The sequence below is a fragment of the Brachycentrus maculatus genome, unplaced genomic scaffold, assembly GCF_059751285.1.
Source record: "Brachycentrus maculatus isolate JH-2025_06_01 unplaced genomic scaffold, ASM5975128v1 h1tg000362l, whole genome shotgun sequence".
Lineage (NCBI taxonomy): Eukaryota > Metazoa > Arthropoda > Insecta > Trichoptera > Brachycentridae > Brachycentrus > Brachycentrus maculatus.
The window spans coordinates 965,149-990,284 of record NW_028281111.1 but is presented as its reverse complement, the minus strand read 5'-3'; the positions used below and the strand labels follow the sequence as shown (position 1 = coordinate 990,284).

General features: G+C 30.4%; 1 protein-coding gene across 1 annotated transcript; it reads right to left on the bottom strand.

The window, feature by feature from the left end:
• Window positions 1-319: 319 nt before the first annotated feature.
• Window positions 320-23,393, bottom strand: LOC148303562 (uncharacterized). Its single transcript, XM_088269760.1, has 4 exons — window positions 22,953-23,393; window positions 12,409-12,916; window positions 3,742-3,811; window positions 320-1,895 (listed from the first exon to the last, which is right to left on the bottom strand). Exons 1-4 carry the CDS (start codon window positions 22,993-22,995, stop codon window positions 1,890-1,892), a joined length of 627 nt encoding a protein of 208 aa, XP_088125886.1. The 5' UTR covers window positions 22,996-23,393; the 3' UTR covers window positions 320-1,889.
• Between the last annotated feature and the right edge of the window lie 1,743 nt (window positions 23,394-25,136).

Sequence of the window (25,136 nt, the reverse complement as noted above, 5' to 3'; positions counted from 1 at the left end):
AAATTATAGATATTTAACTACAATAGCAAGCAGATTTAGTAAAAATATAAACTGATTTAGATACTAATTCTAAATATGAAATCTTAAAATTTAAAAAAAAAAATTAGCATTGGATTGATGGATCATCTTTCGGTATCCAATACGGCAAGCGTACAAAAATTGAATTCTAACAGAATGTAAGTTTGTATAGTTTAAGATATTATTTATTTTATGTTTAAACCTTATTCATTTTTAAAAGAAACAGTTTTGTGTGTTTTAATGATGTGTAAAAACATTTCTATCAAAAACTTTACTACTTTTGTCAAAAATTCTCAACACATTTTTAATTTTTTTTTTTTAAATATTAAATTCCCATTCAAAATATATGTACATTGGCAGGCTTATTGCTATGAACTAAAATCTTCCAACCAACCAAAAACAGACTGATAATGTTAGTCAAGGTTTGTGGCTAATCCAGATGTTTGAAATTAGCGGGCAGATAGGGCTTGCACACATTAGTGAGAAGAATAAAATATTTAATATGAAATAGTTGCTGTATGAATGATTAAGTAATTACAATTTTTATACTGATGATACCATAAACTGACAAAAGCGAGATAGTATTATTCCAACTTGAAAAATCAAGGCATTTTTACTCTAAATCTGGATATTTTAAAAAAAATATATCCTTTTGGCAGATAAGAGATTTTAATATTAATTTTGGAAACCACTGTCTTATTTTAAAATAATATGTACATGATAAGGATTTGTTTATTAATTTAAAGTCATAATATTAATTTCAAATATAAACAACTCACTTATTCTGCCTTAAAATTAAACCACAAAATATTTTTTTACATGTATGCAGGGCTTTTTTAAAAACTAAAAAGGTCCTCACTTCATGTTAAGCTTTTTACTTAAAACAATTACTTCATTGGAATACCATATTTTATCATTTTAACGAATTAAATAAATATTGCTTTTAATTACGTAAGCTCAAACATTGTTTTGTCTAATTGATTTTTTAAATAAAAAAAAATTAAGTTATCTGTGAAAAATGGTGCCGGAACGCCATTCCACCACATTACATAGAAAAAAACCCTGCATGTATGTAATAGATATGTATAAAGGTTCCCAAATCTAAAATTTTCACTTCCTTTCATAGCGACACATTTACAAATCACAACTCTCACTCATTTGGTAAAGTTCTAGAACTGAATAAAACATACTTTACATGAACAATGGATCCCAACAATCTCTAGTCGAAACGGTCAATGGTGTTAGATATTCCCCATGTGATTGAAACTCGCTAACACATTCTGATGGATCGCTGATTTCTCAAAATATTCAGGCGATACGATCAAACGCCAGTTGTATTATTTGCAGATTTTGCCGATTCTATCAACTCATCAAGTAAAACAAATGCTTGGATTGACAATATGGAGAGGATTTTTTTCACATTAAAATTTATACAATTATTTAAGTCTTAACAACTGCTGCATATGACAAGTTAAAAAGAATGATTAGATTACTAAAATCAATTTAAATGGGTGTTTTTCCATACTTACATAATAAATTAAAGTAGATAAATCTGCCAAAAGGAAAACAGTACATTTGTATGTATATTGCAATTCAAAAAGTAATTTTAATTGGCTGATAAATCACAGTAATCGGTCCCCTATTTACAGGGTGCATTATTCACCTCTGAAAAAATAAAAAAAAATGACCAGTGAACGTGGAATATTTTGAAAGAGTATAGTTAATTTTTATATTGTAAAATTCATCGCCACTTTCTACATTTTTCAAATCACATTTTCTTGCCACTTAATTCAAATATCAATAGGTTGTAGTGTTTCACAAAAATTTTGTAAGTGGTTTCCGATCAGCTTTCACAATTTTTCCAGTGCTTTTTAAACCTGCAACACAAAAAATAATCATACATTTTAGTACCATACATGTCTACTTGCTCCAGGACAAAACATCTTTTTAGTGGTTGTATTTACATTTCAAAAATTTTTAAACACTCCTTTTTACTCTAATGTGCAAAGGCAAATAGCCGCATGTTAAAAACAGTAGTTTCGAGTTTATAGCTAATTTAAAATGATGCTTTTTGCCAAAACATGTATCAAATTAATACAATTTTGAGGCTATTTGGATAATGAATATCTCGTTAAAGGAAAGAGATAGAGTAAAATCTGTGATTGTATATGATAGGGCCAGTTTTAAGAATGCTTTGAGCCAAACAGCCGCAACTTGAGTTACAGCTATTTGCCTTAAAACATTAGTACTAAACAACTTGTACTATATATGCATTCGTACATTAACAGGATTATTGCTATGAAGCAATACCTTTGAACCATCTATAAACAGACTAATGATAGTACATACATAGATTTTACCTTATAAACATGTTTGAAATCAGTGAGAAGCTAGTGATTGTACAAAAAAGTGAGAAGTATAAGATTTTAAAACACAAAGAAATTGCAGTTGGAATATGTAAAGATTACAATACTGCAAATCGAGGATAGAAAGGAAGGTATAAAAAGTACAATCAGGCAAGGAGTTGACATGTCCATTGCAAAATATTTCCAAGTAATTTAGAAGGATGATCTAATTTAAAAGGAATAAAGTAATAAAACCGATAGAAATTAAACTGTTTCCTAAGAAATATTTACAATACATTTCGGGATAAGTAAATTGCGAGGTCAGTCATAATAAACCCACATGCACACTAGGGCCATCTTTGAAAATAAATTAAAACTACTATTGCTGACTGGATTCAATATAACACCTCTCAGTTTTCATGGTAACATCAAGTTATGGCTAGCTAGTGATGCTGATTATTTCATACTACTAACTGAGTATCATAAATGTTGTTAGTAAAATACTTGATAAAATGTCGGTAGTACACGGCTTGCGCATATTCAGTAATCAATGTGCAAAGGAGGGAGAGAAAAAGGATTCCACTAAGGAAGAAACAATTATACAAATCTTTTATATTTTACAAACTTCTCCATATTTATAAGGGCGTGTCATTTATTCTTAAATTAAAAGAGAAATTTTTGTAATTGTTTATTTACAAAAATACTTCAATCTTATATTTCTGTGAGCCTAAGCAGTTCATATTAGAAATAGCTATCAAATTGTGGTAGAGTGGATTTAAACCGAGAAACTCTGACTCAAGAGTCCGCGACACTAACCACGGGACCACAACTTTTAAAACTTATAAATTTTAAAAAAATATACATAATTAGCTTGCGAGAGTTATATTAGCTGTTGGTTTGATTTTAGTGACTGACTATCAAATGATGTTAATTTTTCCAAACCAAAATTGCGGAGTACAATACCTTTTATGATTAAATTACACATGTACCTGAAATAAATCAGTCTGCTTTGTCTACAAATGTGAAAAACTATTGACGTCAACAACATCCAATTACAAAATTACAATGATTATGGTTTAATTAAAAATAAAGTACATATTTAAATATATTTATTCAAAGTTAAAAGCGCAATACAGAGATTGCACTCCACCTTATATGCACCATTTATTTTTCTTTTACTATAGTATGCAAAAAGCTACCACAGACATTTGAAGTGTTAAATCCTCAAATGGAAAATGACTTATGAACTGCTTATTGGATATGAAAAGTAATTCCATAGTTTAATTTTGAGATTCTACAAATGGAATACCAAATCGATAACTGATTTTTTATCTTATTTGAATTATGTTAACAATATAAGAAAATAAATAATAATTACCGTGGAATGTCTGAAGGAATTAGGGGCTTCTTCCTCATTTACTAGCATATGACGGCTCCCATATTTTTTTCTGAAAATACATAAAATATTATTATTTATGAAATGACTCCTCATGAATATTTTAATTTGTGTAGAAAGATTTTTTACATGATTTTATCATGATTCACAAAAAGAAGCCTGTGAGAATGTAATTTAATTGAAATATAAAAAATTGATCATAGGTTCCCGATAGAAACGGTACAACCCCCTGATCATGCTGGGGGGATCTTTTATCTTTTCTTAGGGATTCTAGAGACCCTAAGAAACTGAATGGAGGGCTGGAAAGTGGTCAATCTATCTTCATTCCTTCTCCGCTATGAGGCATTCTGGCATTGTCTTTCTCTTATCAACTTTTTTTTGGTAGGGGAGAGCTAGACCAAAAACGTCGGAAACCTGTGAATTTGACGAAGAAGATGATAATGACCCAGTGCTTGTGACTATTCAGGATACTATGAAAACATTTTTTTATTATTTGAGTTTATTAATAAATGAAATTTTACATTCGCCTCCGTTAGATGATTAAATGTGGGCAAATGAAGCGCTAACATTTATATATACTTATGTAGTATTTTTATACTGACAATAATTATATATTTAGCGTTGAAACCTCAAGTTATGCAGACTTAATCTTTGTGTGGAAACTTTATTTACATTATTTTTGTGTCATGTTTAACCATGTGTACCCAATATTTCAGTTTTATTTATTTTGTATCTCGGTGTTTAAACTGCATACTTTATTCAATTGAGAAATTTAATATTAAACATCTGGAGAATCATACATTACATGAGTATTGGTATAACCAAACTCTCGAGATCATCCAATCCTACTTACATCTGGGATTATTGCTCACAAAGAATGAGAGCTCAGAATAACAGAATTGAGCGGCTTATTTTGATAACAAGAAATTCTTATATTATTACTTCTATCTGTATCCAGATGGCGCATAGAGCACCAGGGGCGTGCATTCCATATAGACAGAAAAGCAGTGCCTATCCTAACTTACCCGCGTGACATATAAAAACGCAACCAGTACCTACCCTACCTTAATAAGTAGTACAAGTTTACCTTACTACCTACCTCTACTGCCTATCCTAATTAATTCTCTATACTGTAGAGCACCATATCAGATGAATATGGAAAACCTTCATCATTAATCGTATGAAGGGATGATGATTAGTTCTGCTCTACAGATTCCTGGATTTAGAAATGGAATTTATTTGATAAGATACCGGTGACTTGAAGGATGAAGTGAAGCGGTTCAGGGTGGAGGACATTACTGCTCTATGCTATAAAAAATAGAAAATTAATAAAAGGTAGAAAAGGAAGAATAACAATTATGGCTACAGTAAGACTTCTTCTTCTTTAGCCATTTATTTTATTTGTGATCCGCCTACCGATCTATTATTTTCCTAGGATCTCCATTTTAGAATTCTTGGTATCCATTTTTTGGTACCCTGTCTTGCAACATGTCCTCCCCATTGCCATTTTAATCTTGCAATACGATCTGTCAAGAACGTCATAAATGAAAAAAACTTGATTTTTCAGAAGAATGTTTTTAAAGTTTAAAAATATAATACAATGTATTAAAAATAAATATCAAGCCACTTATTGAACTTTGTAAAACCTGAAGGTTTTTTTCTCCATTTGAAAAATATTTAGTATATTCAAAAAAATATTAAAATTATACCTTTTCATCAAAATGCAAAAACAACACTTTCTGCCCTGTAGCGGGTTAATATTAAGTTAAAAATATGCCTCTTTTGCTGGGATATAGTACATTTCCTGGGCATTCCAAAAACATACACAACTGAAAATTGACGATTTTTTATTTATGACGTTCTTGAAAGGAGTGAAAGACTTTTGTCCAGCGCCTAATCTCTTCATTTCTTATTTTTGTATCGTAGGCTTACTTGGTAAGACTGTCATCTGTTAATTCTGTGATAGAAACTATCATCTGTTAGTTTTTAATTTTAAAAAGACGTGTTTGCAGGACCACACGACCGGAGTTTTTATATATTCACTATATTTTGAGTTTGTCCAAATATTTGTTCACAAAACTGGGTTTCTCTACTTTACGTCAGTTAATTTATTTATATTATTACAGTTGTGTATTATTAAAAAATACAATTACGTCATATGTTGGGTTTAAACAAAATTAAGTTGCGATTTATCGTATATTGGGCCGCAAATATCGATTGCAGTAAGAAAAAAAATCTTTTTTTAGATCGTAAACAAGGACCCCACTGAAGTTATTTTTAAAATGCAGACAGTATTATAGCCTTATTATTTTTTCTACACTTAAGGCAGAACAATTCACGAGAATAACAATTTACTTTTTCGTTGTAAATACAGGTGTCAGTTACGCAAATAGGCTTGTCTTTACATTGTAAGTATTTACCTTTAAAACCAGTAATGTGTAGTTCAAAAAATATTTATTTTACATTAAACATGTATTTTTTTGTTATTAGATTAATCAGAACCTAATAGAAAGTATTCAAGTCTTATATATTTAGTGTTTTCATTTGAACATAAACAGTAATGCTCGAAAAATAATTGCTATTAATATTAAAAATTAATGATATTAAAATTAAAAAAGAATAATTCGCAAAGGCTCCGTTTTAGGAGCTTGTCTGCAGGTAAAATTAGGGAAATTTATTACGAAAAATACATCACAAATACCTATACCTATTTTTAAAAAAACTCTTTAAGTAGGTATTTATTGTAATCATTGAGCTTTTAGCGGGAATCGAACCAACGACGCCATGGCGTCTGATCAACAGAATATGTTTTTTTTTTAATATTTTTTTATCGTGCATTTAAGGGTTAAGATAACATGAACCGCAAAACAAACTAATCAATAAATACTTGATTGAGAATGTTCGAGTAAGAAGTATAGGGGTGGAATAAAAATGAAGTGTTTTTAAAATTTAAATGTAGCAAGTAGAATGCTGAAACATTTTCTTTCTTAACGTATTATTTTGTACGCAATCGTCGTATGAAATGTAAATTTTGAGTCTCAAAATCTGAGTATACAAAAAAATCACCAACTAAATTTGAAAACCTATTTTACGGACAGGTACTTTTATTCTTATTCATTTAATTTTCGATTGATCTGTTTGCATTATTTTACATAATCACTGTCGCCCCACTGATTTAAAAAAAAAGGTAGGTACAAACTTGTATTACTGTTATTACAAGCAGTCCTCAACATTTGGACATTCGACTTTCGTACCTCCCGATGAAAGCTCTATGTTGTAATAATATGTCCAGTATGAGGGGCTGTGGAGAAGAACTCAATAGCCCTTCATACTGGAAGTCCTGAAGAGGAGAAGGTGGACATGGTTGGGACATGTCCTTAGAATGCCATCTGAGAGCATCAACCCCTCATGTCTCTTCTTCCAACCCCGAGGATTCCGGCGCCCCGGAAGGCCGCTGACGACCATTCACCGACTATACTCAGCAGAACTCCTAGACGCCGGACTGACCTGGGAGGAAGCCAAGGAGATGGCGCGTGACAGAGTGACTTGGAGACGTCTCGTGTTGGCCATATGCTCCACCTAGGGAGCGAACATGGAAAAAAAATATGTCAAGATTGACACATTTTCATCGATCGAGAGACTATATCTCATGAACGAAGGACGATATAAAAGCGCATTACATTACGGAGCTCTTGTTTGTTTTTATTTGGCATTTTAATATTTTGTTGATTTCAGTAAAATTAGTGGTCACTTCGATATCCAGCTTTTGCTCTAGTAAGACCTTTAGTAGAACTTACTCTTTATTTGACTCCTTTATTTTCAGCTTCTTATTCTTTATGAAGATCCAACAATTCTTCAGTTAAGATTCACGCACGATGAATGTGACAAATATCGAAAATGCTGACGAATATTGGAACGAATATCGAATTTGACGAATGTAGAGGTTCCACTGATTCCACTGTAATAGCAGGTTATATTGTATTTTTAATCGCAATCTTAAAAATGTTGTACGCCTACGTTTTATGTTCACGGCCGTTGGACATGCCTGATCTAAAATACATTATTATTATCGAAGTATATTATTATCGTCCCATAAGTCAACTGGCTGCCTTTTTAAAGCGTGCATTTGCATGTAGAAAGTATACAGGTTACATTGCTGGTACATTTTACGTCGCTGGATATAGTCACAAACACATATTGCATAGATACAAAGTATATGGCATATATTTTATATATTTTTTTATAATGGTAATAATTGCTTTATTACTGGCACGTTTTGTTGTGCACGCGTTTCATGCAAATATAAAATGGTATGTGCAAGCTATTATTTTATCCAAATACATACACATCAATTATAAATCTAGAATACTTTTTAGTTTAGAAATGGGATTGTTCATCTAAATCGTTTCTGCTAAAGATATTCGTGTGGCTGTTAAAATTTTAACTTATGACGAAAAGTCATCCCAAAAAAAATAACCAGATCTTCTACCTTCGATCTTCTTCTAGAAGAATACAAGGGTATTCTTCTACATTCCATTCATCAATTTTTTGCTTGTAAATAATCGTCACTCTATATCCTTAAAAACGTACTTAAAAACGATACAAACGCATCCTGATTTGTTATGTAATGAAAATTTCCAACCATAATAGAAGAAAATCGGGAAAACTTTGATTTCTCCACTTTCTCTAGGCTTTTGTTCGTTCAAGAAACGTCCGTTTGGTAGTTATTTTTTGTAAATATGTAATTACTATTAATATAGCTTTTTGCGTTTTATGACATACTACTTTTAAAACATACTATTTTAAAAAATAATTTAAAAAACATTCGTTCAACCCAATGAAAATGACAACCACAAGCGATACGTTTACTTAAGATTGCGAAAATGATGGCTCAATGACAGCTCAAAGGCGAGAGTCTTAAAAAAAATATATCAAATTTGTATGTCGTTAAACGTCATCCAGGAATTTCTCTATTAGTTGCTGGTGTTGGAGATCCAAAATGTATTAAATTATTTTGTATTTATTTACTGATATACATAAATTATATTTGAATAATTAGCCTTGTGATTTTATTGATTTAAACATTACACAGTGATCTTACCTTATTTTTCTGTATACAAAGATGAATGTGTTTCAACTTATATTGTATGTTATTAAACCAAAGTAGGCTAATTGCACAGATAACGTAAACATGTCCATTCGATATTAATCAAAATACTTCAATAATAATAATGCAGTCTCGTAACAGCCCTAAAGTCAAAAGTCTGTCTAAAAATAACAAACTGGTTTAAATCTAGGTTTACAAAATGCTGTACATAATATTTGTTCAAGTTTTGCAGGCAGCCGAGTCGGTACAACAGACGAACATACAAATGCGACTCGTATTCGAAGAATACTAGTTTTTCTTGTTTTCTTATAAGTCTTCACTTGTTTCTCGTTTCTCTCAGCCAGTAGTTAAATAAACAGCAGGAAATCAGCAACCAAACAGAACACAACCGAATTTCAGCGACGAATTGAGAATACAGACATTTTAAAATATTTATTTTCAATTAAAATTAACCGTTTTAGTGCTAAGATTTTTTCTTAAGTGTATGCTCAAATTGCAGAAGACTTTATTGTAAAAATGTCCCATTTCAAATTTAGTACACGTAAGGCAAAGACGTAAGTAAGGGCGTAAACAAAAGGTTTTTACAATAAACATGAATTTATATTTTTCACTAAAAATTTGTTGAATTAGTCGAAATATTGATTTCTCTACATAGGATGAAAAAGAATGTGGAAGTCTAGACATTCACAGGGGCTCATTTACAGGACATAATGATAGATTTATAGGGCTTAAATCCTGTAAATATGTGCTAGGGTATTAATATAAATAACTCATCACTGAACATACTTAGATTACCGAACAAAGATTTGGACACACTCAAAATATTATGTATGAAAACGCTGGAAACTTAGATAATGCTGAAGAAGAAAGATTCACAGTGATTTCAATAGGTTAGTTCAAAATAAAATGAAATTAAATTGATAAAATCATTTTAATGTCAATGAAAAATTGATGCAAGGCGCAAGTATTTGAAAAAGTTTACATTGAAAACGTCCCTTCAGTTAAAAGAGAATTCCTCATACGATTCGCAACAAAGAAGAGAATAAATTATCATATGTTCCAAGAATTATTACAAGTTCAAGAAACTCAGAGCACAATAATAAATTACAGCCAACTTCATCTTTAAAGTACAGTTTCGTCTTCATCCGTCCGACAGAAACACTTTTGTTACCCTGTACCTACCTATCCATATCTCCATTCAATAATGGTGAACAATGTATAATATAATAAATATAAACCCTTATCCGCACCCCAATGGTGCATAGGGCACTGCGTCATATAAACGCAGTGTTATCTTGATCGTTTAACACATGAAGGAAAGGTGATCAGCCCTCCGCTTCAGGTACCAGTCCAGGGTAATATTGAATAAATATGACAGTGAAAAAATCACTTTTATTTATTTTACCCCTCTTGGGAATCGAACCCGGGACCTCCAGAACGGTAGCCGAGCGTGCTGACCATTACACTACGGGGGCGGACAAAGGTATAATGTATAATTTAAATATAATAGGTGTAGAATTTATACGCACAAGTATAATAATACATATGTTTTAAGGCCCAGTATTCTCTAATTTTGAATTAATGCAATTTTCTCTAAATCCAGGCAACATTTTACGAAATAGATTTTTTTCTGAAAACACAATTTTTGCATTGATAAAACAAGTTTTTCTTCGAAATAATTATTTAAATAGTTTAAAAAAAAAGAGTTATTGAAAGGTAAGGAGTTAAAAAAATGTAAAGATTTTTTTCTCTATTATTTAAAAAACAAAAATATCCAGTGTGCATTCTTTAAAAAAATCAGGCGTCATCTGACATGTGACCTCTCCGGTGGAATAAATTTTGTTTATTGATTTGGCGTTTACTTTGTAGAACTCCATTTTAATTTAGGTATTAATTTTTAAATCAAACACAGATTTTTTGAGTCTACCAAGTTGTATTTTATTTTATTATGTACATTCGTTTGAAAATGTTATAACTAGGCGAAACAATTGTCACAATATTAATTTTAATGGGTTTTTTAAAAATAAAATACAACTTAGTAGACTCGAAAAATCTGTGTTTGATTTAAAAATCAATACATAAAATAAATTTTGTGTTTGCGAATATCCTCTTAATACTGGGGAAAAATCTAATGAATCAAATAGCGCTGTTTGTTATGAAATAGTTTGAAAAAATTATCACGATTTTTAAAAGCTTATTTAGTGATGACGTTATACAATAATAAATAATATGTATAATGACATCATTTGAAGTGACGACTATCGTCAAAAAATATAGCAATTTTGATCCACTCCCGTTCGTTGCACTGATCTATAAGTTCGCACTTTCATATGTACGAGTATTTTCGTTTGAGATTTCTTAATCTATATCTATAATAAAAGGCCTAACTCCAGAATGTTTTTTTATCGAGTTACCAGTAATATTATTTCAGTGATAAGTAGCTGTATTTTTGTTGTCAGTCACTGTGTTTGAGTGGCCAGTTACTGACTTTTACTTACTTTATTTATTAAAATGTGCATTACTTTTTAAAAATGATTTCCAGTTTTTTTGTTTTTATTTATTTATAATGTTTTTTTTTAGATCGAGAGTAAATAATGTGTTTTCAATTTTAGACCAGCGCCGTGGCGTAGTTGGGTAGATGCTGACGTCGCGGGTTCGATCCCTACCAATTGTAACATAAATTTAAAAATATTTATTTTCAATTGGTATGAGTGTTTGTGATGTATTTTTCACATCTACCTTCCCTATCCTTACTATCCTACGTTTAGCATAATATGTTGAGAGTTTGTTTAGTGATTTAGCTTTACGTTGCTAATCACTCGGGTGGATGCTGCCGTTAGAATCGAATCAGCGCCTTATACAAAAGTGATCATGCTTGCGCGTCCACTTTATGTGGTATCTTAAAAAAACGACAAACGTATTAAGTTGCTAAATCATTTCCACTAACTCCTTTTCCCCAATTCAATCACAGTGCCGCGCCCTTGGGGCAGTATTTTACGAAAATGGCGCTATATAAATTATCTAAATTCGTTGTTATTAAAATTATTAACTAACAGGCCTAGAAATGCGGTTTTTGAAAACCCATCCACATGAAAAACGACTCTGATAACACCAAAATAGTTAATTTACTACAAAGGATGGCAAAATGTATATCGCCACTTGGATCTGTAGTAAACATTATGTCGGTCTCAGAGGCGCGTATTCTATATAAGCAGAAAAGCGGTGCCTACCCTGGATTACTCGCGTTCCATATATAAACTCGACCAGTGCCTACTTACCCAACCCTACTGCCTACCCTGATTAAAACTCTGTGCACGCCACTGGTCAGACTTATCCTTGCCGTTGAGTTTTGAATGTGCACTTTGTATTTTTCCACTTATACCTCTCATTTGAAATATCTTCATGTTTTTTTTTTTAAATATCAGCATCCCTTCTTCATTGACAATAATATCGGAAAGCGTACACTCGTGTTCATTATCACCTGCCCACACACAGAAACTAACACTAAGCGATTATAATTATAACTCATTTGTTATACTTACTCGAGTGATTTCCTCCATAAGACCATGCCAACGTACGCGGCAGCTGCAACAGCTAATATGATGGCAGCTATCATGGTGGCCAGTTTCCCCGTCTGAATCCCGAGCCCACCGCCATCCCCGACGTCTTGCTTGACTGTGTCTTTCTCCACATTCGCTCCAACTTTCTGCACCAACTCCGAATCCAATTTCAAGTTCACCAAATCATACGACATCCTAACCGACGCATTTTTTGATAGGTCATACGTTTCGATGGGCTTCTCTTTCTCCTTGTCCAGTTTGCTGGACAGCTCTTTGGTCTGCTCGAAGGTCGGAGCGTGCAGGAGGTCGAATATCTCCGACTTGGACGAGTTGCTTGACTTGTAGAGTAAGGTGTCCAGTTCGGGGGACTTGTTGGTGACTATTTTGTATTTATTGCTGTCTTCTGGGAATACGAGGGGAGGCTGCTCCACGCTAGAAGACTTCTGGGAGGATGTATCTAGGCTGATGCACTGGACATAATCTGAAATACCTGGAAATAAAATAAAAAATAATTGGCAAAATTTACAACTGCATAGAAAGGATTCCTTTGAATGACCTTTGAACTAAAAATTTTGTGGTGGATTTACAAACTTGTATTTATTTAGATTGACAGTGACAGGGATATTGAAAGCTTTTAAATGTAAATTCAAAGTTAAATTGGGATGCAATTTTATTTCACATTTTCAATAATTTTCGCAACTAAGTTTAATAAATTTGTTGCGACTAATAACATTAATCTAGAACATTATGTGGCTCAAGGTAGCGATCTTGTATCGGTAAATATTTCGTTGAGTTTTGCCGCAAAATTAAATATGAATAAATCGCGAGTGTCATAAAACAATACCAGATGATTTGATGAATAATTTAATCGATTATAATACGGTGCACAATTTATATACAAAATTCAAACAAATAATGGCAGTGTGTAGTCAAATTTCAACCGAATTCCTTCATCAGATATATTTAGAGATTTCAGATTGCTTTCGAGTTATTATTAATAAAGAATGCGGTCGTGAATATTATATAAAATATAATCATATATTATGTTACAAACGTCACAATTTTCTTCCTTATTACTGCAAGCTGTTTTTTTAGTTAGTTTTCTAAAGTGTACAGCAAAAAAGATGGTGGTAATTTCGGTAGATTTAAATCAGAATTCAAACAATGATAAATTAATGCATTTTTTATTTTGTACAATGTTTTTCCTATGGAATTATCTACACATTCAAATGTTTTGTTTGTATCACCTGCAAAAGGAAGTGTTGAAGCTAAAAAAATATTTAAGGCCCAATGTACGATAAATCGCAACTTAATTTACTTCAAACCTAGGTAACATTTGAAATATGTACCATAAATGAATCTTTTGCTTAAAATACCGCTTTAAAGTTTTTCTTATAAATAAATATAACTTTATGAATATAACTAAATGAAAAATAAATAAATACAACTAACTAACTAACCAATACGCCGCACCTCCGCAGGGGTAGGCATAGATAATAGAACGCCATACCACCCTGTCTTTGCAAACATTCTTCGCGTCTTCCAAATTCATGCATCTCCTCATACATACCCGCCGATTATTATTCCTGACCCAAAAAGAAATTATTGAAAGGTCAGAGTTAAAAAATTGTTTATTTTTAAAATAAATATTCTTTTAAAAAATGTCGAGACCTCTAGCGCGATCGTTCGTGTTCAGAATTTCAACGACCGAGATCTCAGCCTTAAACATTTAAATTTTGTTACTATTACTTTTTGGTCCTCCGCTAATCCATTTAAGGACAATGATTGTGCTATAATACAACCCACTATTAATTCGATTAAATCATAATATTTGTAGCCATTGGCAACAACTTTCTATTTGCGTGATTATTGAAGATGTTGTAATAAATTTAAATTATTACGTATAGCCTACCATAAACGCAATAAATAAAGTCTTTATCGGAAGAAATAGCCGTAATTAGAACGATATTTAGTCTAGACTCTAGACGGTCGGTAATAATTAATTTTATTTCTTAAGATATGTAAATATCGTAGTCGGACAACAACTATTTATGTTTCTAATCAAATGAGAAAACGCGTAGGGGAAAATGAGGTAAATAGCAAATGGCGGGCGGTTAGAAACTTTCAATTGTTTTCTTTATATATATATATATATTATATATATGTATATATATCTTTATATATATGTATATATATATATATATTTATATATATATATATATATATATATATATATATATATATATATATATATATATATATATATATATATATATATATATATATATATATATATATATATATATATATATATATATATATATATATATATATATATATATATATATTTATTTTTTTTTTTTTCTTTCAATTCCTTATTTCTTTCTTATTTTTAATTTCATTGTTTAAATAAAATGTTTGTAAAACATATATGGCTGACTAAGTATTGCACCCACCACTTAGTCAAGCTGGAATAAAGAGTTAAATAAATAAATAAATAATAAAAAAATATATACATATATATATATATATATATATATATATATATATATATATATATATATATATATATATATATATATATATATATATATATAAATATATATATATATATATATATATATATATATATATATATATATATATATATAAATATATATATATATATATCGGTATATGTACATGTAAAAATAGTAAAACAAATGAGTTATTTAATTTCACAAGTTTGATTTTGCTCTCCTGTACAATTTGGTCTGAGACAGATATACCCATTTGCCTTTACACTACCGATATATGTAGTGTGTGTGTATGTGTATGTATATATATATATATAAGAAAAAAAGTTATTTTGTAAGATATCAAATAATTTGTTTTATTACTTTACATAATTTGTTTTTGGAGATATTCCGAATGTCCACTACTTTGTAGTGGTTCAATTGCTGTTAGTGTAGTGTCTTGAGGGAAAGGTTTGTGCGAACCAAGTATCCGGACATCTATACTAACATCTCGTATTTCGGGAATTGGATATATGATTTTTTAATTTAAGTTTAAGATGGAAAATACCACTTTTTAAAAAAAAATCTATTATGACACGTGTTTCGATGCATTCTGCATTATTTTCAAAGGTGTTTGAAGAAAATATGGTATTTACTAAGTAAAACTTAAATTTAATTTTATTGTTCATTATGAACAATTTTTTAACGGTAATATTTTGTTTAAAGAGAATGATCATTCATTTATTTACCTTTATTTGGGTCTTGGCCAATATTCGCTATTTTTTAAATATAATCATAAATTAAAATCTATGGCAGGAATGCTGGCATCAGATGACAGTACAAGGATACGTTTACATATCGCTCACTCCTTTCAACAACGTCAGATATAAAAAAAACTCGATTTTTCGGGAGATCGTTTTTAAAGTTTAAAAATATACTTAAATGTTTCAAAAGTAATTATCGAGCCACTTATTGAACCTTTTACTGTGCAACAGATCTTTTTAGGTAAAACCTGAATGATTTTCTCTATTTGAAAAATATTTGGTGTATTTAAAAAAATAATTAAACAATACCTTTTCTTCAAAATGCAAAAACAACGCTCTCTGCCCGTAACGGGTAAATATTATGTTAAAAATATGCCGCTTTTGCTGAGATATAGTACATTTTCTGGGCACTCCGAAAACATGCACCACTGAAAATGACGATTTTGATATATGACGTGTTGTTGAAAGGAGTGAGCGATGTATGTATTTCGTTTTGTTATAATCATTGGTAGTAAATAAACCTTAGTCTATTGTTATATTAATTTACATTTTGCACGTGTATTTTTGCACGTGTATGGTAAGAAGCGGTGCTAGTCAACCCGTTCCACAGTCAAAGGTGATAGTGATAAGGATTATTACCATGTTATTACCGTATTCTTAGACATAACACATTTTATCAGGTTTTATTTGTTATCTACAAGTATGCTAAATAAAAACCGTTATGCTAAATAAAAACATTATTTTTCAATAAGTATAAATAGAAATATGACTTTCAGATATACTATTTATAACTCAAGATAAAAATAATTTAATATTTTTCTCAATTTGAAGAATATGTGCATATATATATATATATATATATATATATATATATATATATATATATATATATATATATATATATATATATATATATATATATATAAATATATATATATATATATATATATATATATATATGTATATATATATATATATATATATAAATATATATATTTATATATATATATATATATATATATATATATATATATATATATATATATATATATATATATATATATATATATATATATATATATATATATATATATATATATATATATCTATACATGTATATATATAATATATATATATATATATATATATATATATATATATATATATATATATATATATATATATATATATATATATATATATATATATATATATATATACATACATACATACATACAGACACAAAGTTATATTTTGTACGAACAAATGCTAAAAATTCACCAAGTCTACAATAAAAATCTCAAGGAAAGGTTATTACATTAAATTTCTTATTATTCTTCTTTTATCCACACCCAATGGTGCATAGGATACTGCATCGTGGTGGTGCAATGTTATTTTGATCGTTACTTACATAAAGGCAAGGTGATTAATCGTTTACTTCAGGAACCAGTCCAAGGTAATCTTAAATAAATACCAGAGTGAATAAACACTTATATTAATTTGACCCCTCTGGGAATCAAACCTGGGACCAACACATGGTGGCTAAATAAGGCAACCACCACAACATGGAGGCAGACTCATTATTTTATATTTTGTAGTACCTACATATGTAAAAAAATATATCAAATTCCACATCAGGAGTCTCAATAAGAGGTTTATTTTTATTTTTATATCGTATGTTAATATTTAAGTAAGCAACTAAGAGACGCTTCAGAAATCCTTCTAAGATATTCCGTAAAAGAGTTTTTCATAATTTTAAATACACGATAATTTTGCATTAAATTTGCATTTAAATCTATCCAAAACAGGCTAAATTTTTAAACTCATTTCATTTAAAACTTCACCCAAAATAGATCTCAGCACATTGGATTGCATGGAAACAACCAACTTTCAACCATCTTTCAACCAACTAAAAAGCGAAATATCTACATACCATTGGCTTCATATGGGTAGTACGATTATATAAAAAAAACATAGAAGAGTACCTATTTGTTGCATGGAAACAACCAACTTTCAACCATCTTTCAACCAACTAAAAAGCGAAATATCTACATACCATTGGCTTCATATGGGTAGTACGATTATGTAAAAAAAAACATAGAAGAGTACCTATTTGTTGCATGGAAACAACCAACTTTCAACCATCTTTCAACCAACTAAAAAGCGAAATATCTACATACCATTGGCTTCATATGGGTAGTACGATTATATAAAAAAAACATAGAAGAGTACCTATTTGTTGCATGGAAACAACCAACTTTCAACCATCTTTCAACCAACTAAAAAGCGAAATATCTACATACCATTGGCTTCATATGGGTAGTACGATTATATAAAAAAAACATAGAAGAGTACCTATTTGTTGCATGGAAACAACCAACTTTCAACCATCTTTCAACCAACTAAAAAGCAAAATATCTACATACCATTGGCTTCATATGGGTAGTACGATTATGTAAAAAAAAAACAGAGTAGAATACCTATTTGTTTAAAAACTTAAAATGTTATATTTTTTTTACGAAAACATGAAAATAATTAACATATTGTATCTTCATCCAATGACATGTAACATAATTACTCGATGTCTGCAAAAGATAATAAAAATAATTGTTACTGAAATTTAATAGCAGAAAACAATGTAAACTTTTACCATCTGTTATCGATATTTTTATATATTTAAAATATATGCAGAAGATCACTCGTATAATTTACATATTATCTTAATTTACAAGCCTAATAAAATCAATTGGAATTATAATAAATACCGTCAAATCAGACTAAAAAACAAGTAGAAATATGTACGTCCAAGGTGAACGAGATCGGAATGTCTAGCGATATATAAAACGCCTGTGTTGCCATATGGAATAAAATAAAGCAATTGTTTATACAGAAAATCGCACTTACAGATGACGCGAATATTTGAAATTTATAAAGAAAAAGTTTAAACTATTTCTAAAATAAATAATGATGCTCTTATGATAATTAGGCACCCCGCGCACTTGCAACTGTTCTGTTAGGTACGCGACCATTGACCGACAAAATTGTTGCGAAAAACTAATTTCTAGTACGGCAAGATTTCAAATTAGAAAAGCAAATATTTTTAAATAACAACATCTCATTCGATGTCTTGTCAGAGTATTATTTGAGTATATTTTATTAGTATTGTTATTCAATCAAGCAAATGAACGAAAGTCGCGTATTCGCAAGTAAAAGTAAATTAAACAACAGCGTCAAAGCAAAAATAAACATACAACATTTTGAGTGTGGCCAAATGCTTAATTTCTCTATTATTTGAGTTATTTTTCATATTATTGTCATATATCTCACCAATAGATATCTCTAGTGAAATTATAGTGATTTAAGCATTAAGTTTTAATATAGAACCATATATATATATATATATATATATATATATATATATATATATATATATATATATATATATATATATATATATAAATTCCAAGAACTTGAGTAGATTGATTGATCTGATCACTTAAACTAGCCTATGAAGGCCATAAGCCCCGTAAATGTCTAGACTCCCATATTCTTCTTTATCTATGTTGAGATGCCAAAACTTAACATGAAAAATAAACATCGCGACAGCAAACTTTTAAGCACGGTTTTCTAATTTATTACCACCAACAGAAGTTATATCAGCCTTAGAATAGAGAATGATTATTTTTTAATTGTCGTTCAAAATATTTTCGCGTATCAATAATTAATATGTCTCATTATGGGTATCAAAAAGTTGTTTGAAAAAGATTACCAATGCACGTGAGGTCTAATATTGGTGTTATTGTAGTAAAAACTATACATCGTCCATATGATTTAATTATGGAAATTATTTAAAGATGTTTTTGTGACCCACATAGGAAGGTATATCAAATAAAAAGATAAACGCAGCTTCTCTTATTGGAAAAAATATAAAGTAGTAGTTACTAAGATAAATATAAGATATGTCTAAAATATTTTAAACATTGAAAAATTAGTAAAAAGTCGCTTATTATGTATGCAGAATTTTAAAAGCAACAAATCAAAACACACGAATGCAGATGATGATTACAAATCACCTCGTCACTACGTTTTCTCAATCTGTGAATAGATTTTAATAATAGACAATAGACTGTAATGGATGTCTCATTTTCGCCATCAGGCTTTCTGCATTGTACCCAATAATTTATGTGAAGTATAAGTTGTGTAAGTGATATTGATTATTTCTACATAACTGACGATAACTGACAATGATAGTTCTTCAGTCTTAATTTTCGAAATATTTAAAGTAATTCTTGTGACTTAACACCGAACCAACCCTTAGTAGGTCATTTTCCAAATCTTTTTTTTGTTCAACATTAAATTATAGTAATTTTTCGCTTCAATTAGTACTCGGGCTTTTATTACATCAAGTTGAAAATTGTAAGGATGTCTATTGTGCTATAGGTCTAACTTCAAATAATACAAAGAACACAGATATCAACAACACATTCATTCTAAGCATGTCGCCGCGGCTTTTTAAAAATCATCGATCAATGTTTTTTGGATGATCTGATGGTCTTGTTCTTTATCTGGCTCTTGTATTGATTAATAATTTAAAAAAATTAAATTATGCAGCGCTATTTTCATAAATACGACCTCTAGGGCGCTTCATTGAAATTAAATTGGGGAAAGAAAAGAAAAAAAGAAAATGTAAAGAAGGTTAGCTTTAATCTTTTTAGCCAGAATCTGATCAATTGATTATCCGGAAAATCCCTTATACGTGCATTGAGCATGGGTGAAAAATGGACCGATATGGAGAATACCTCATTGCTAAGGTATTTTGTAAAAAAAAAAACAAATTATTCATCGATCCTCTGCTGGGGTTCGCATGAAAAATCTTTACTATCGACTCCGCAGAATCGTTATCAATTATTACTATATACGTAAGAGTATCAACATATTTATAATATATGTTTTATTCAATATTTCGTTTCGTTTCCTTTATGATAATATAATAGTGAAAATCACCCAATATATTTCACATTATGATTCTTATCTCTAAAATTTAAAGCCATTTCGTTCGTTACAGTTTTTGTGAAATACATATTTATGTTAACATTTATAATCTCCAAAGTTGCAACTTATTTACTTAAGATTTAAACATTTAACCCGTGCTAAAAACTATTTTGGCAAAATAATCATAAATTAAGGTTATCAGTTTTTATTTCCAGTTTGTGATACAGGTATTATAACTATTGTATACACACTTAAGATTTTAACCCTATACAGCTCAATCTTCCATAGATAAATAAATAATGCCAATAAGCATCTGTCAAAATGGACATTGAAAGCTGTCTCACCGCATTCCCAGATCTGATAAACAAGCATCTAGGCTTCCTGACAGACCTTCTCTTGCAAAGCAATTTTTTAAAACCAAGTCGCGAAATTTATTGAAAAATGTGTCAAAATGGACACTGGTATCTCGCTGCGGTGTTCATTAAGGATATATTTTGTCACCCACTCGTTCAACATATACACGGAGTACATAATAAGGCTAGCGATAGAAGATAGGACAGTTAGTTATACCCTTTGGTGGGAAAAATATCTCAAACTTCCGATGACGTAACAGCATTAGTAACATGTGAACTCTTATTGCATAACTTGGGTTGACAGATCACCTTTGAGTACCTATCTAAACTTCGGCCAAGAAAAAAACAAAAAATGAGTGTTCTATAACTGCGACAATGCTCCACAAACAACATATTGCGAACTGTAGAATATTCCGTTTATCTGAGAAGACGAAGGCTCAGTAGAAAATATAAAGTAGCGTATTGCTATAACGAGAACGTTCATGGAGCAACTATAATATACAAACTACGGATGGAATATAACCAAAAAACCAATGCATACTAGTAATATACTTGTTTTCCCATTTTTTGTACAGCCCATTGATATAAAGGAAAGGGAACCATAGAACAGGGACGCATTGGAGATGTGGATCTGCAGAAGGATGCTGCGTGTACCATGGACTAAACACCACACGATGTCTCCATATTAGAAACTTCGCACTACGGAGAGATTGTCCCCTTTCATAAACTCTAGTATCCTCTGGTACTATGAACAAGTGGAGAATTCGTGGAACTACTTGTCCAGGGCAGTTGCATTTCATGTGGTCGCTCCCTTGTGCGTTGGCCGGAACGGATAAAAAAAACTAGCAGGTTCTCCTTTGAATGGATGCGCAAGACAGTCCTCGCAGCGCGACAGGTGGCGTAAAATAGTTCGACGTGTCACGAGGCCAAATAATGTTTGATCGTGATTACTGTAGCAAAAGTAAACGATGAAGACGAGTAATGCGTAGGTATTTTTAAAATTTGCAAATTTAAAACAAAAACATTAAAAGCATATAGATAAGTAACAGTTAAGAAAATTGTAAATATGAATGTACTATGTGAATACATATTCTTTGTCAAAAAATAATATGAATAATCAGAAATTCAGACGGGAAACTAATCAGAAAATAAAATAATAAAAATTATCCAAATGTTTTCCATCGTTATGTGGAGACAGTCTAAGGGCAAAATATGTATATTCAGGACAATATAAGTGATGCGAAATGTTGGACCTTTGGTTTAAAAAAGAATATGCTTCCGGCTCAAAGAAGGGAAGCCTTTCAGAAATAGGCTGTTTTGAGTTTTACAGTACAACAAATTGATATCGTTACAATGATATTTCATAGAGAAATATTAATTAAAAACGAATTTAATTTCTGACGAAAAGTACAATCTACTTCAACAGCATAATAACCCAAAAATACGCTACCAGCATTTCAACGGTCGTGAATACGTAAGAAATTTATGTGGCACGGAGGGTTTAATTTTGTAAAAAACAATTTTAGTAAAACATCGATTATTAAACTGCTTTTTTAATGTCATGTCACATATCAAATATTTGTATGTAATTTATCCACTTATGCTGCAAAGGGTTAATATTATTTTATAGGAACTTATTTGATAAATTAGTTAAGGTGTCAACAAATTATTTTCATTACAATATAATTGTAGCTACTCGTATATGGTTAGAACGTTGAAAATTTGTAGAAGATTTTAATGGAATTGACACAAATAGGACGGCCGGTGTAGATAAGTAAGTAATGCATCTTACTAGCATACACAAGGTCGCGGGTTCGATTATCGCCAATACAATTATTAACTGTATCAAAATATTATACAATTATAAATTTATCTGTACTGGTCTGGTTTTTAATATATAGTTACAAAATATTATATATTACCTGACGATATAAACATCACCGTCAAAATAAATGAGGCAGACATTTTCGTAATTCACTTTTTACTTGAGCACTTAAATAAATATTTAGCTTAGCACTATTTTTATTTTTCAGAGTCTTGTTCAGTGAATTTTAAACTGTAACTTTGTTTATATCATGACATTTGAATGACATCAAACATTTAAATGCACGATACATAATTCAGTGAAATATTGTGAGAAAAAAATATTTTCCGGATGATTTTCTTTATTTCGTTTTCAGTTCTTACGCGCTTGTTCGAAGTAAAGGAAATTTATTGGAAATCGCATATACTAAAGCGCCGACCGTTGTGTTCAATAGTTTAAACGATTTTCCTACGACAGTCGGGTACGATATTTTCGAAATAAATTTCTCTATTGACTTCTCCGAGCGAACTGAACCGACCAAACAGAGACAAGCAACTGGAAGTGTTCGGCGAGCGTGGAGTTCGAGGTAGGTATAGATAAGTTTGGCGCGTGACGTAGAACCACACGGTGCTGAGGCGCGGGCGACAGAGGGGCGGGGGAGGTGTGAACAGCTGAGATAGAGCCAGCGACCAGCGACCGCGGAACCTTTTGCGTTTTCTGCTCTCCTGATACCTTACTCTTTGCTACACGTGGCTGAAAGTAATTTGATTTCGTGGTACTTATGGAACATTTTATTTCGATCGTAAATTACATAACGGTGTGGCCTAACTCCATCAGAGTTGACTCGAATATAGTACTAAATAGACGCGTTGCTTGTATCATATATGTACATAGTGTTAAAAACTAGTTTTCGTTTATGACCTCCCCTAGGTCTATAAGTATTTTTTTTTATAAATTGTGTTTCTATGATGTACACACGTTTCATAGTTATTGATATCGTTAGTACATACGTGTATAATGGAAATGCTTTACAAAGGAGAGATCTCCCAAGGACTATATAAAACGCCGCATTACAGAAATCCACCTAGTATGAGTTCCTTCAGACTATCGTGCAAGGGAAGATAGAAAGAAAGAAAAATGTGGTGATGGAGAAAGTGATCCTTTTGACATATTTTTTTTTCTCATAGTACCGAGTACAATGTACCGAGATCGATTGAAGGGGATGGCAATTTGCACGGAGAATAATGAAATTTGATTCATGACAATGTAATTTTTTTTAAATATTGTTATATAAATACACCCCGGTAGGTACATACATACACCCAGGGCTTTTCTTCCATGTAACGCAGTAAAACGGTGTTCCAGCACCTTTTTTCACGTTTTTTTTTAGACGAAACTATATTTATGTAATTGAATATAATGAATCTATATTTATATAATTTGTCAATATGATAAAATATGGTATTGTCATGAATATTTAAATGATATTTTAATATATTTTATTTTGTAATAAGCTTGACGTGAAGTGAGTTCCAGGACCTTTTTGTTTTAAAAAAAACCCTGTTTTCACTTTTTGTAAGAAATGGGTTTACGGTGAAATAAATATATGAAAATACTATGATGCGATCTCCTTCACAATTAAATTCGATCCCTATTATTTTAATACTGTAAACTGCAAATAGCGGTTTAATTTATATTTCATATAATATATTTTTACATTTAAAAAAATAGTCTTCTATATTTGGATTATTGATTTGTTACCATCATTTTATCATCTTATCTATGTATATACCGGTTGCTATAAATAATGATGCATAACTCGAGACCGGTATAGTAAAAAAACCTATGTATTGTATTGTTACTATCGGCAATGACACGGGGTAGGGTTTCCAATATTAAAAATTAAAACAGATTCAAAATATTGAACCAAAAACCGGCTACCGGTTAGCCCTTTTTACGAATATTTTTACATTTACTTTTAAAAAATTTCGTTCTCAAAAAATATTAATAAAGTACAAAATTAATTAATTAGTTCCTAAGCCAAGCGACGGCGATAATAATAAATTTGAATAATTTATATAGCGCCATTTTCGTAAAATACTACCTAAAGGGCGCATAAGACTCAAGTATGAATTTTTAAAGTTTCCATAATTTCTTAATCAAATAGTTAAAATCATTTATGTACGAAAAATCGGTATCCGGTTTTCGACAGGCTTTTTGGGAGCCCTTATATATTTCTTATATATTTTTTAAATTTTCTCTCATTATCATTTTCATATCATATTCCATACCTGTATAAGCG

What these genes read in the sequence shown, in the direction of transcription:
- LOC148303562 (XM_088269760.1), bottom strand. Translation starts at nt 22,995, where the DNA reads ATGTCTGCCTCATTTATTTTGACGGTGATGTTTATATCGTCAG. An exon ending in GGTGATGTTTATATCGTCAG is followed by an intron (nt 12,917 to 22,952) that starts GTAATATATAAT and finishes TTTTATTTCCAG; the next exon opens with GTATTTCAGATTATGTCCAG. An exon ending in TTATGGAGGAAATCACTCGA is followed by an intron (nt 3,812 to 12,408) that starts GTAAGTATAACA and finishes ATGTATTTTCAG; the next exon opens with AAAAAAATATGGGAGCCGTC.